We start from the raw sequence: 13,844 nt of genomic DNA, 5'->3' as shown, positions 1-13,844 counted from the left end.
AGTTTATAACACAGTTTCAAGGCAAGGCAAAGAAGATGCTATTCCAGGTCCTGCCCTGGCACAGGCCTTGTAGGAGGATGGACAAGGCATTCAGCTGCTCAGGCAGAAAGGAATATAAACTCGGAAGTTATGTTATTCTCACCCATCCCACACATTAGTCAAAACATAAAATTAAAAGTAACCTGCTTTGATAGAGCACTTACTTAATAGGAAGAGATGCATAAAATCTTTGTGCTCTTTTGTTAAAAAATATTTACAAGTGCAGAAAAGAAGGCACTGTTTTCCCACATATACAGAATATCAATACTTCCTTTATCAACAACTGTGCATTACATACAACATTTTAACCTACAGACTGTAAATCTCTGTACATTTTTCACCTGAAAAGTTTTTCACATCAGATTTTAATAAAATAATTTATATATATTCATTCTTTATATTTTCAGAAGAGTAAAGTAGGGTAAACAGGACCAAAATATTTTTCTTTAATAATACAATTAATTCAGATTGTTTTATTTGGTATCAAAAGTCCCTATTTTCATCATATAGCATCTTATGCATTTATCATAAACTACCTGTCATAAACGAAGAGTTTGTAAAACTGTTAAAATAATTTTTCAGTAGTTCTAGCTTAAGAGAGGGAGGCACAAGTATCTGCCTATACATTTAATCTTCCTTTCAAAGATAAATATTTCTGTTACAGTTTCAACGCATGCCCAAGATTTGTCTGCTCTTTAGTTGGTAGTTTTTTTCCAGTTCAGCCAGTGCTTGAGCCCGTAGATTTGCAGCATAGAGACGCCTTTTGAGATCAGAGCTTTTTCCTTTGGAAAGGAAATAGTTTTCCATATTATGAGGTACAGCTTTCTCTTCATTTCCATCAGAGTGTAAGTTCTTCTTGGTTGTAGAAAGGGGAAGCAGGAGTGCATTATCTTAAGAAATCAAAAAGTACTGCATTAGTTCATTTTCCAGCATTTATTGCTTTTAACCCTGATGCCCATTTTGTCATCTAATTAAATGCATCTCTGTTAATAGCAACAATTATTTTCTATTTTTTGAGAAAAAAATTGAAAACAAGCCTTTTAAATGATCATGGTAAAAAGATATATGCCATAGTAGTTTTTAGGGTGCACCTCCCAATACCTAAGGAAAGATTAGTTGATTAAGGAAAGAAAACATGTTTCTTCTGAAGGACAGGAATTAAATAAACAGTAACATAAGACAGTTCGTAAAGAAAATGCAAAATGAATTTTCAGCTACTGAAAAAAACTTGTCTTTGCTTCACTGGCAGACTCAACCTGGCCAGTGGTCTTTGTACTTCACCCACATCATTCCAACTCTATCCTTGTATTAAGTCACTGGGGACACAAATTAGGCTCTGACTTGGCGAGTAATGAGTTTAGGTGAATTAAAAGTTAACAAGCTGCTTTCACTGCAGCCTTCAGAATAGAATTTTCATAGCATATCCCATAGCATGCCCCCATCAAAAGGCAATTAATGACTCAAGAGTAGGAAAACTGCCATCAAAAACTATTATAACAGCAGAGTTGCCTCACATAAGAGCCAACTTCACAAGGCCCAACTTAAGGTGTGATTTTTATTCAATCAAAGGTCCAACTATTCTAATCTCAACACTGAAGCCTTAATTGTCAATTTATGAGGCTACAGCAAAGATGCAATAAGTACAAAAGGGCAAGAAAGAATTTTAAAAGCCAGTAAATATTTCAGCATTTTTTAGCTTCATTAGTGTAAGTCAGATCTGTTTTAACATTAAATGGTTCACTAAGAATCAGAACATCCCTGTAAAAATAGGGCAGTGTCTAGGACACAGTCTTAAAAACAGGATTTTTGGTATTCCATTTTATTGTCAAGTGAACCACCCAATGGACTTCTAGGAGAAATTGGGGATCTAAGAGATGTGTGAGATGCAATCCAGTTGTGAAAAATAGAGCAATATTTGAGCAACTGAAAACACAAGCAAGCAATCTTAGTACCACTATTGGAGAAACACTTGGGCCATTTGTATGAGAATAGGCATAATTTTAGAAACAGTGTTACAAGAGCACCAAGGAATGAAATGGAAGAGCAGCAAATCCCATGCTCTACAGATATTGCAAAATTTGGTCAGTTTTGTGATAACTATGTTCACTTTGCTGCATTATTGAGCTTGAGGTACTAAACACCCAAACAGGTTTTGCCTATCCTCAAAAACTAATATGCCTGGTAAGGTCAAAACAGCATGTAAAGGGGTGGGAAATGCAGAAGAGAACAGAAGTAAGAGCTGAAGCTCATTTGCCTTCAGTCATCCAGTTTTAGAACATCAGAAAGCCAAAAGCAAGTTTGTTCTCAAATTCTTTAATGTGTCGATGTCAAACAAGATGTTGAGAGACGGGTGGAATTCTCAAAGTTGACAGAAATGTTAGATACAGCTCAAGGAGCACGACTTTCTAGGGGCATTTTACTTGTGTCCTTTTCTGCTCTGATAGGCATTTCTTGGAAAAAAAAAAAAAGCTACTTCAGTTTTATTTGCTTTGGAGGCAGTGACATGCTTATCTTGCTTTATCAGACCAAAACTAAATGGAGAAAGGGTTAACTGCATGTTGAAGAGTGTTCACACATCTTTGTTCTAGAGTACTACTTCTGACCCAGCCCTTTGCTATACCTACCACTAATTAAAAAGGCATTTAGATACTTGAATATTATTTTTAATAATAAAAGATGGGAGCAATTAACAGATGATGCCCTTATGATAGCAAAGAATGAACAACCAAGGGCAAAGTGAGTATAAAACACTACTATAAAACAGATTGGACTAGAGGTAGTCAGGAAGTGGTTTAGCACATTTTCAAATATGAGTTTTTCTTTCTATAATAGCAGTGTGTATTCTTCATAGTTTATATGATGCACCCATCAGTCACAGCTGGGTCCCTTGCAAAAAATATTTCCCATGCTGAAGCTTTTGGAAGTTTAATGAAAACTGAATTTATTAAACATGTGCAATTTTATTTAAATTAACTAAATCAAAGGTCTGTAAAAAGACATCCATATATAAAATAAGTGCAATGCTGAGAAAGGTTTGGGTCACCACAAGAACCTAATTTCTCAGACGGCACAAAACTGCAGTGCAAACAGTGCTAACTCAAGCTTATGGTTGAGCATCACTCATTAAGTCCTTTTGCAAAGCAGAAAATCAAAAGTCTCTTCTCAACCTTGCAGCCATAAGTGGGCTTTGCCTTGCCCCAAGGGGACTGTGCCGAGCACGCTGAGCACCAGGGGCTTTCTTCTGCTCACACCAGACTACATCGACCCGTGCAAACGCCTTCTGGAGTATTTGCATACCTGGACCTTCCGCGCACGTTACCTCCTGCTGCTGCTGCTTCTGGAGACTGCACCTCTTCAGCAGGCTCTCAGCTCTGGTTTGGAAAGAGAAGTTTAAGCTTTTTGTTGTAAGACTGTAGAGCTTCTATTATAGACTATAATAGGTTAGTAAGATACCTAGCAAGTTTGTCCTCTGCCAGTCTCTCCCGAACACTGAGTTCCCGTTCTCTCTCTGGAAGCAGAAATATGGTAGTATGCAGCGTGAACATGTAAAAGTTAGAGTGACTGTGCATGGTGGGCTTCTCTTACAGGGAAAGACAGCAGTAATAGCCAGTCAGGTGCACCCACACTTCTGATTCTATGGCTCTAAACAAAGGTAACTGCTGTGTAGATACACCTTTATCAATGCACTAATAAAGCACTGACAAGTACTCTGAAATGCCAGGCACACTTCTGTCCCAAACTCTGACGGGTCTGCAACAACAAAGAGACAGCAACTTCCTATTCTGCACATTAACTCATGGCACATATGACGCCAGGTTTAAATGTTTATATACCAGATATCATAATTCAGCTATGATTTAACACCCTGCTTAAAACAGCAGCAGCTGTTATTCAGGCTCAGTTAAAAAAAAATACATATGGTTAAAAACCGTGTTGCAGAGCCTACTGCATAGGCAGAGAGATATTTCATGTGGCAGGAAATACCAACACTTGAGGACCAGCCATCTATAGACTCACAGGTAAGAGACCTGTGGGGAGCAGCTTCTATAAAGCAGTTGACAGCTTACTCAAAGATTTTTTTTCCAGCATGAGGCTCACCTTAGGTTACATGTTAGAATAGGCAATGTTTACTTACACAGTAGGTGAAAAAGCAACCTACACTGCACAGTGCAGACCCTACATTTCTGTATACTTTCCTAATTGCCACTGACGCTTAATAATCTTCACAAACCAGATTTCCATATCCAAACTACCAATTCTATCTTAGTAACTTCAAAAAGGAAGCTAGTATAGCAGAGTAAGCCCCTAGCATTCTTGGTTTGGTCTATAGACACAATTCTAGTGGTGATTGCAGGACTATAGTATCCTAGTGCATGAAAATGAGGGTTGTGAAAACTGTCTACTTTTTCTTCCTCCAAATGAATCAGAATCCCATTGCCACCCCCTTCCCAAAATGGAATAGCATACGCTCCAGACGTTGTTCTCTCTCTTTAATGGCTTGCTCTCGCTCCTCTAATTGTTGCTCCTTTCGTTTCAGCTCATTTACTACAACATCTGAGAACTGCAGCCTTTCTGGCTCCCACAGTTTGAAGCCTCTTCTTTCAGAATTCTGTTTTTGTTCTTCTGTTGCCACATCTTCTATCAAGGGGTGCCGCAGAATATCTTCAACAGAAGGTCTGCAGTAATCCTAAAGGAAATCAGGAGGAAAGGCATTACCAACAGGTTCCATCTGTAAGAAGAAACAGTGAGGCCAGAGATTTCCAAGCAAGATCAGCTAAGCTGCTACAAAGTGAAGGAGCTGCTACAAAGTGGAGTTAGGAAGCTATAGCACAGCAGGATGATAAAAGCTAAGGGAGAAGGCTGTTACCAGCCTTCAGATCTAGAGCTCCAAGACTCTGTCTCCCAGCCCAGGGACCCTCTCCGTGCAGAGTCAGAAGGGGGTGGGTGGGCCTGCAGAGGCAGCTGTCAGCACATTGCTCAGGTAACACTCTGCTGAACAATCCATGCCTGCTGGAGGCTTGGGTGCTTGTTACAGCTTTGTTGCCCCTGTCATGTTCTTCTCAATACCTCCACACCAGCTGTGGAGGAACAAGCTATACATTAGCCATATAAAGCCAACCCCAAAATGAAGAAAAAACAGCCCCTTCCAGCTCCTAAACACACTGGTACTATTTTAACCCTGAAGTTATAAGGCCTCAATAAGCATGCAATCAGGAAATCCCATGTAAGCCAATATTGAGGCCATCTTTTGGCATCCTGTGACCCTGGCATGACACTTGAGCTGCTGCCTCTGATGGACTCAGAGCAAACTCCTCCCTCCTTCCTCTACAAGCAATACTGCCAGTGACAAGATAAGCACTACTTCAGGTAGGATTGTTTCATAATTGAGAAGAAAAACTAGTATTTCAGTACTAGCTAAAATTATAGGTGGAAAAATTAGTAACTGGCTCTCACCTTTACATTCAGCATCTCCTTGAGAAGGTCGTTCAGCTCATCTGAGTAACGATATGGTATTCGCCTGACCCTCCCTTCCCTTATCTTTTCTGCCAGCTCCTTTTGGTTGAAAGCTGTAAATGGAGGCCTGAAGAAGAAAATTTTTTTTGGATTCTTTCAGTAGTTTTGCAGGACTTATTTTCAGGAAGAAAAAGTATCAGACTATTAAAAAAACCTGCAGCCAAAGTTTGTTATGACTATCTAATGTCAAGACCAATACAGAAAAAAAAAATCTAGGACTAGTCTCTGAAACCTTTAAGCTTTCATCTACACAAAATATAATCACACCTACATTAGCAGTTATGTTTCCACATTTGTTACAACACTACCATACTTACGAGAGAGCGCATAATTCATACACGATACATCCCAGTGACCAGATGTCAGATTTTTCATTGTATGACAAGTAGTTCATTTGTTCCTAAAGAAAGGGAACAATCTTGGGTTTATTAACAAAGACATGGTTCCACTATTGCAGGATAATCAGCTGCTATTCAAACCTGAAATAAACCATTATACACTGGAGCAACTGCTAATATTCCATCTTAATTAACATCCATATCTACTCTTACTAGAATGATTTTAACTACTTTTAGTTGCACTAATCTTTAATTGATGCAACTCTATTTCAGTCAACATTAATCTTTCCCACACAAAGCATCCTGTATCAGGGAAATAAGTAACTCCTGCTCATTTCCACTACAACTTAATCCTACCATTAGGAGATAATTTAATAAGCTTTTTACCTTAACAGTATGAAGCATAAAAGCTCTCTAACTTCCCTGTTTCTTTTCAGGAACAATATACTCCAACACCTCTAGTGTCCCAAGAATATAACAAAACTTATACAGCAAAGAGCAGCTTTTAGAAGGAAGTTGATTGTGTGGGGAAGAAAGGAGACAAAAATAACAGCAGAATAACCTTGTCTCCAGAACACACATACTTTATGAAAAAAGTCACCTCCATTTAAGACCAATAAGGCTTCATTAAAACCTCCCAAACTTTCATGGACTCTGAGACCAACACAGCACACCTTAGAGGGGCAAAAGGGAAGATAATGTATAGAAGGGAGGTCTTACTGGAGACATGTAATATGGAGTGCCAACAAATGTTGTGGCAAAGCTGGTTTCATGGTGCAATATCCTAGCCAGTCCAAAGTCTCCAAGTTTCACATTCTGTTTGCCATCTAGAAAGACATTTGCTGGTTTCAGGTCCCGGTGCACAGTGACTGCACCATCGCTCCGTCTGTGACACTCCTTCAAGGCCAACGTTAACTGAGTCAGCACTCGGAGAACAAAGCTTTCATCCAAGAAATGCCTGGAAAACAAACACATTGTTTAATGGATTTTCTGACCACACATCAGTTTGATTAGTCACTGCCACTTTCAGTTCCATAACTTCTCATAGTACTATCATAAAACACCACTCAAATAAGCACTACCAGCAACAGGCATCTACATATTCTACCTTTAAAACCGGGGTTTTAAAAAAAAAAAAAATCACTGCAAATATGTTAGATGACATTGAGGCTTCCATTGCAGAATACCTGCAGTATTTCCTTCCTCTCCCATACCATCTAACAAACACATAGCACTTTCACTACTGACAAACATCAATTTGATGCTTTTGTGATGAGATCAGTCTCTCTGATCACTTAAGATAACAATATGTTGTCACTTGTTAATAATGAGCAACATGCAATAACAGCCAAAACCGGGCTGATTTTTTAATACAAGCTTCCTTAAATGAAAGCACTGATGCTGGCGTGCAGCTGCAGAACTGTTTTAGACTATCCTCACAAAGAGGTGGTGCCATGTACTTGTTTGACCCAAGAATGTGAAAACTGACACTATACTTAAGTAGGATGCTAAGTCTAAGATTAGACCAAGGTGAAGGCTTATCAATTTCGTGTCTCTCCAAGCTTTACATATAGGCAGATAAAATAGCTTTTCACATTGCATTCAATATCACTCCTCCCCTCCACACACTTTGGTGTTCTCATAAACCCCAGGGTCCCAGGAGCTTTATTCATGGGGAAGACCATGCTGCCTGTCAAAAAGAGCTGTAACCTCCTGGTTTATATTCTCAACCCCATTCATAGCCAGAAACCCCTCAACAGCTTCTGCCTCACAGGAGAGCTCGGGGGTTCTTGCTACTTCAGCACCAACAACCAATCCGGTGATGCAGTCAATAGCCCAGTTCCCATCACTCTTGTAACTTTGTACAAAACCTTTCACATTTGAGAGGAGTTGTTGGGTCCAAAGGTTTAAACTCGAAACTGCTCAGAAGTTACAAAGTTTCCCTTCTCTCCGGGCTGCCCAAGACCCGTGCCAGACATTCCAAAGCTGCCCCATGCATATTCCACGTGCCTTTCTTTGGCGCACTTGGCGATCAGGCTGGCCAGGTCTCCCCCGTCGCAGTACTCCATGATGATGTACAGGGTGGTGCTGCTCCTGTCGATGATGCGATCGTAGTAGCGCACGATGTTCGGGTGCCGCAGCTCCCTCAGCAAGTTCACCTCCGACACGAGCATCTGCTTCTCCGACTCCGTCATCGCGCCATAGTCCAGCTCCTTCCATACCAAGATCTGCGGGGGCAGAAACACCCTGGGCAGTGACCGGGACAGCGGCCGGGCCCGCGCGGCTGCCAGAGCCGCTCGCTCCGCGCGTCGCGGAGAGCCGCCGGCACCGGGCAGGGACGCACGGCAGCGGCAAAGCCGCGCCGCCGCCGCTTCCGCCTCCTCCTCACCTTTCCGTCGGCCTTGCGGCGCACCTTGCGGCACTTCCCGTAGGAGCCGGCGCCGATGGTGAGCAGCACCTCGTAGTCGTCGGGGCGGCTGGGCATGGCGGGGAGCGCACGGACCGCGCCGGGCCGCGCGGGCCCCTGCCCTCGCGCCGCGCCGTTCAAACGCACCGCCCCGGCCGCCCATTGGCCGCGCCGCCCGCTCGCCCCGCTCGCCCATTGGCTGCGCCGCCGTAAACAGCGCCCGCGAGGCCCGGCGGGTACGGCCGTTACCGCGGGGGGCGGGGCCAGCGCCCATCGCGGGACAGGGGCGGGGCCAGGCCGCCCCTCGGGCCCCGCCCCGCGGCTGAGGGAGGCGCCCCCGTCTGCTTTGGGCTGCTTCCCTTTCTTTTCCCTGACTTTTTCCCTTTTCCATTTTTCTTCTCTTTCCTTTCTTTTCCTTCCCTTCTTCCTGATTAGACAAATCACCGGGCCTGCAGGTATCAATAAGTCACACATTCATAGCTCCTCGGGAAGGGGCAGGTTTTTTCCATCAAAATTAACAGTAAATCATCACCTTTCCTAAAATGCTTACGTCTGTTGGATAGATAATGATAGATAATTTCACTATTCAGAAACGCTAAAAAAACCCTTAATCTGTTTAAAATAATGTACATCTAGTCTGGATTTATTGAGGTCCACAGCTTCTTTGTGAGGGGAAGAGGAGAGGCAGGCAGTGATCTCTGCTCTGTGGTGACAGTGACAGGACCTGAGGGAATGGCCTGAACCTGTGTCAGGGGAGGCTTAGGCTGGGTATTAGAAAAAGGTTCTTCACCCAGAGGATTCCAACTGGCCTCTGGAACAGGCTCCCCAGGGCAGTGGTCACAGCACCAGCCTGGTGGAGCCCAAGAAGTGTTTGTGAAAAGCTCTCAGGCACATGGTGTGACTTAGGCACGTGGTGTGACTTTTGGGTTGTCCTGTGCAGGGCCAGGAGTTGGACTCGAAGATCATTGTGGATCCCTTCTAACTCAGTATGTTCTGTAAAAATCATCCTTTAAAACCAGTGCAGAAAATTTCTCATAAGTCTTCAAAAATTCGCTCTTGAAGACCTACCAAAGTCATGCAGCTCTCCTGTCCCGCCACATGTGAACAGTCATGCTACATGGTACACAAACCACCTGCTGAAAACAAACCAAAGAATGTAATGGCTTAAAAGGTAACATTTGGAAAATGCAAACTGTGGGTCCCTATCTAAACGCTGAGCCAGCAAATACTGTGTTTACATTAAATGGCACTGAGTAACACCACAATCTACTAATGGCATTATATACATTTTAAGAAGAATGTAGCATATTTTCTAGCATCATTTATGATAAGGAACGATACCAAGGTGCAGTTCTGGATTCAATTTGATCTCTATCCATGTGGCAGTAGCTGTGACTGGAACAGGAACCCATTCAGCAAAGCATTGTAACATACTTGTAATAATATAGAATCATCATGGCCTGGGCTAGAAGGGACCCTGAAGATCATCTTGTTCCAGCTCCCTGCCATGGGTAGGGCCACCCTTCCTGAATCTGGTGTGAAAGGGAACAGTTGTATGTCCTGACCTAGAAATTCAGCAACAGGACTGAGTAGTTCCTTATTTTGCATCTCCAAGTGGTCTCAATTATTTCCCAATTTTGTTTCAGATTTGAAATAGGTTTGAGTAAGTGTCATGCTATGACTGAATATTTATGAAATATTCTTCTATTAGTCTTTAGAAAAATCAAAACCTTTGCTTTTATCATCAGGAGGCACAAAAACTCCTGCTGCCCATTATAAAAATTGTATAGACTTCCATCTGTAGAGAATGTATGGTCATTACAGGAAAAGTGAACAAATGAATTCTACAGTGTAAAGATATTTTGGTTTTGTAATTAATGAGTAACAGGGTGATCTAAAGGGTACGTGTTTATTACCGATTTCAATTACCTTGAAAGAAAATCCTCACATGCACCATAAGCATAGTGAATAAATTATGGCATTGCACAATAAAAATGACAAGCAGTACAGGATGTATTATTTAGGCTCTAAGCTTCATTACTGGTTTCAAATATCTCAATTTCCAACTTCTGTATGTTCAAATTAGCAAAAGGTCATCGTGCATTCCCACTGGTATCAATAGGAGCCTTTCTATTTATATTTCAAAAGAAATAGAGTAGGATTTCAATACTGTGTTTTGTCTAGGCACTATCTTAAAAGTTTCTTTAGAAATGTTGGTTTGAATCAGAGAAATGTCAAAATGTCATGCTTCAAAAGCCAGCAGCAGAGTCATTTTACTTTTTATTATACTTATTAAGGGCTGGCTAATTTTGAGAAAAGTGCATTTCTAAAAGTGGTTATTAAAATTTTTGACAGGCACTCCATTTTCTTTCTTTCTGATTTTCACATTTATAAAAATAAGATTTTTTTTTCCTTTTATATATGGACAGATGAGCCCAGACACGAATACTTCCAAAACTATGTATCAAGTTTGAAATGGAGGCCTCTTTTGTCATGTATTTTCAATTCTGGTCCCTAGTTCAGGAGGAACTCTCAGATTTCTAGTCCTGAAAATACATGTGCTGACTTCAGGCCCTCAAAAGCCACCAAAAAGTTCTCAATAACATATTTATAATGTTACTTCTAATATTACATTCTGCTATTTTATTTTTTAACATCAAATTTCACAAATTATTTCCCAAACCTTTAACAAAATAAAAGTACTCTTTGGTAGTTGCCCACTGAAATTTTTCAGTTTTGATGGCATCTGTCCTTTGTGCTGTAAGGAGTACATTTTCTCTTATTCCAGGACCTAGTTATCTGACAAAATGTTAAGTGCTGAAGATAAATAGTATGGTAGGCAATTTGATATTTCTCTAAAGATACTTTCTTTTTTGCACATGGAAATAGGTAAAAATAAATGTGTAGTACTTTGCTGTGAAAGTCCAACACAATATAATTATACAGATTGACAGCAAAAAAAGTGTGGTAAAGTACTGAAGGAAATTATGTTTCTGGCAGCTTTTTTTTTGATTTTTTTCCAATCAGAGAAGATTGCACAGGTTCAGAAAGTGAAAATAAGCTCAATAGGAAAAGTACTGAAAATGAAGCCATAAAAATTATTAATAATGAAAAATAAAAGCACTTCATGAAAATAATTGATAATAACTGAAAAAAATGTTGGTTTTTTTCTTCTCAAAGAGGTGAAAGACATGTAAAGTCATAGTCCAGGATCTCAGAAATGTGCAAAGGTCTTCTAGCAAAAAACGGAGGAATTGAATTTTCAATATTAGATAGGTAAGAGGTCTTAGAAATATTTTTATGTGACTACAAGAGGACTTATAAATACTGGAGTGACTGAGACAATGAGTGTTTTATTTGAGTTCATTTTCACCACAGAAGTAGTTTGGGATTTTTAACATTCAGTTGCATTTGTCCTTACTTATCTTTATGCTTGTTGAGTTTTCTCTCAAACCATGACACCCCCTCACTTTCTCTCATCTCTGTCCATGCCCAGACATTTTACATTTACCCAGGACTGTTGTACACAGATGACATAATTTTTTGGTAACATTATGTTTACTGACTTTAACAACAAAAATCATCCACAGGATCAACAAAAACATATAAAATATAGGCATACTCGAGAGAAAAACTCTAAAAGGCGCTAGAGGATAAAATTTCCCTCTGTTACTTTGTGAGGGAAACAAAGATCATGTTCATTGAAGAAATTCTGCACAACATAGCCGGGGACAGGTCAGCAAAGGAACAAAACTGAGCAGCATTAATTCTAGTACTTGAGACCATGTTATTTTTCATCTTCTGTAGTGCTTGGATTCAAAGGCAACTGAGACTCCAAGAGCAATGTGTGCAGCAAGGCAAGCTCCAGTGAGGGAGTTTGTTGCAGCAGCTGTACCTTGAAGGTTTTGCATTAGAAACCCTTCAGATGGGAAAACATAAACCCCCATGAAATAAATTCAGCAGCAGGTCAAGTCTTTGCACAAAGGACTGTAAACTCAACAAGCTAAGAGGATGGGAAGCGTTGAGGAGGAGACTGAGGAGAAAAGACACATTTTTGCATTCAGAGAGGGGAGCATATGAATTCTACTAATTCCAGTTTTTTATTAATCATTCCTTATGTTCTGTAAAGTAATATTTAAATACAGTGCACAGCTGGACATTTTGAAAGTATGTAATTACTTACTCTCTTTCTTGTAATGAAACTAATAGTCCTATATGTTAATGTATGTCTTCATATATATGCTAATTTTCAAAATAGTATTCATTAACCTTAAGAACAGAAAGTGCTTGAATTATCTTTAAGACCACAATTTAAACTGATTAAAAGACTGATTATTTGATGAAGAGAACTTCAAAAGTGAAATTACGGAGTCTCCTTAAATCCTTAATAAGTCAAAATTTAAAGTATTGGGATTGTCTCTAAGGAAGGATTCCAGTATGATAATCCATGATTTCTGTTGGTTTGCTTACGAAGTCATTCCTAGGAAAGCAGACAAGTTTAGGATCTTGGCCTGAATTTATCCTCTTTTGAAAGGGAAACTTTCCAAATTAAAATTCATATCTAGGAGCTCTCAAAATGCCCAAAAAATGCTTTAAGTGATATAGTAAGTAAATGTTTTGCTTTAAGTGATACAGTAAGTAAGTAAAGCTGCTTAATTTTTTTAAAAGCAACAATATAAGAGTTTCTTATTATGGAACAGCCAGTCTCAAATGTTTTTCCATGAATTTATTTGTACTTATAGTCCTTCAGATATAGGGGGAGAAAGTTTTTCAAGTTTTTCAATATATTTCAAAAAAGTTTTTCAACCATCACCAGAATTCTGTGCACCATTATTGTCACAGATATTTTCATTATGAGGTCAGTCACTATTTCTCTAATTCCCAATGTCTACAAACTCATGATATAATCCCAATAATAAGATTCCTCCCTTCCTTGTTTCTCCTGTGGGAGAAAAATGTACAGCATTCACATTAAAGTCTCATCATGAGCAATGATGGCAGAATCTCATCCAGGTTCTCTCCCAGGTCATCACACCTGCAAAATGTGGTGCAGCTCCACCTTTCCCTGAGTGCAGCACCTTTCTGTACACTTGGAAGGGATGGTCCCAAGGCAGTGTGGTAGCGTGCAGAGCCTCTGGGAACAGCTGGCACACCTGGGAGTTGATGGCAGATGTAGTCACCTACCCTTGCTGGGAGCTCAAACAACCATCCTGGTGGCAAGAGGCCTATCATGATGTTCTCAATTACATGATGATAAAGTTGAAAATACTGACATAAAAAATTATTGGGAAAAAAGTGGCTTGAGATTGTGAAATATTTTTTGAAAATTTGAAATGTTGTGCTGATTATCCTGTCACCAAAATTCTGAGGTAGATTGTAGCCAGGGAAATGTTAGGAATTTGACAGCTTGGGAAAATCACTGACATTTTATGCACTATGCACAGTATTTTGCCTTTTACATTTTAACAAAAATGTGTACTTAGCTAAGGACTATTCTCCTTGCTTCCACAAGTGGCAGAGCAGTGTCAGGGAGACTGTCATCAGGG

General features: G+C 40.2%; 1 protein-coding gene across 1 annotated transcript; it reads right to left on the bottom strand.

Moving 5' to 3' along the window:
- Positions 1–291: 291 nt before the first annotated feature.
- Positions 292–8,435, bottom strand: NEK2 (NIMA related kinase 2). The gene is made up of 9 exons (XM_059841089.1): positions 8,281–8,435; positions 7,902–8,119; positions 6,612–6,849; positions 5,871–5,953; positions 5,494–5,620; positions 4,507–4,726; positions 3,493–3,547; positions 3,337–3,410; positions 292–929 (listed from the first exon to the last, which is right to left on the bottom strand). The coding sequence occupies exons 1-9, from the start codon at positions 8,374–8,376 to the stop codon at positions 706–708; spliced, it is 1,335 nt and encodes a 444-aa protein (XP_059697072.1). The 5' UTR covers positions 8,377–8,435; the 3' UTR covers positions 292–705.
- Positions 8,436–13,844: the final 5,409 nt, after the last annotated feature.

The sequence above is a fragment of the Haemorhous mexicanus genome, chromosome 3, assembly GCF_027477595.1.
Source record: "Haemorhous mexicanus isolate bHaeMex1 chromosome 3, bHaeMex1.pri, whole genome shotgun sequence".
NCBI lineage: Eukaryota > Metazoa > Chordata > Aves > Passeriformes > Fringillidae > Haemorhous > Haemorhous mexicanus.
This window is presented reverse-complemented; position numbering and strand designations above follow the sequence as displayed.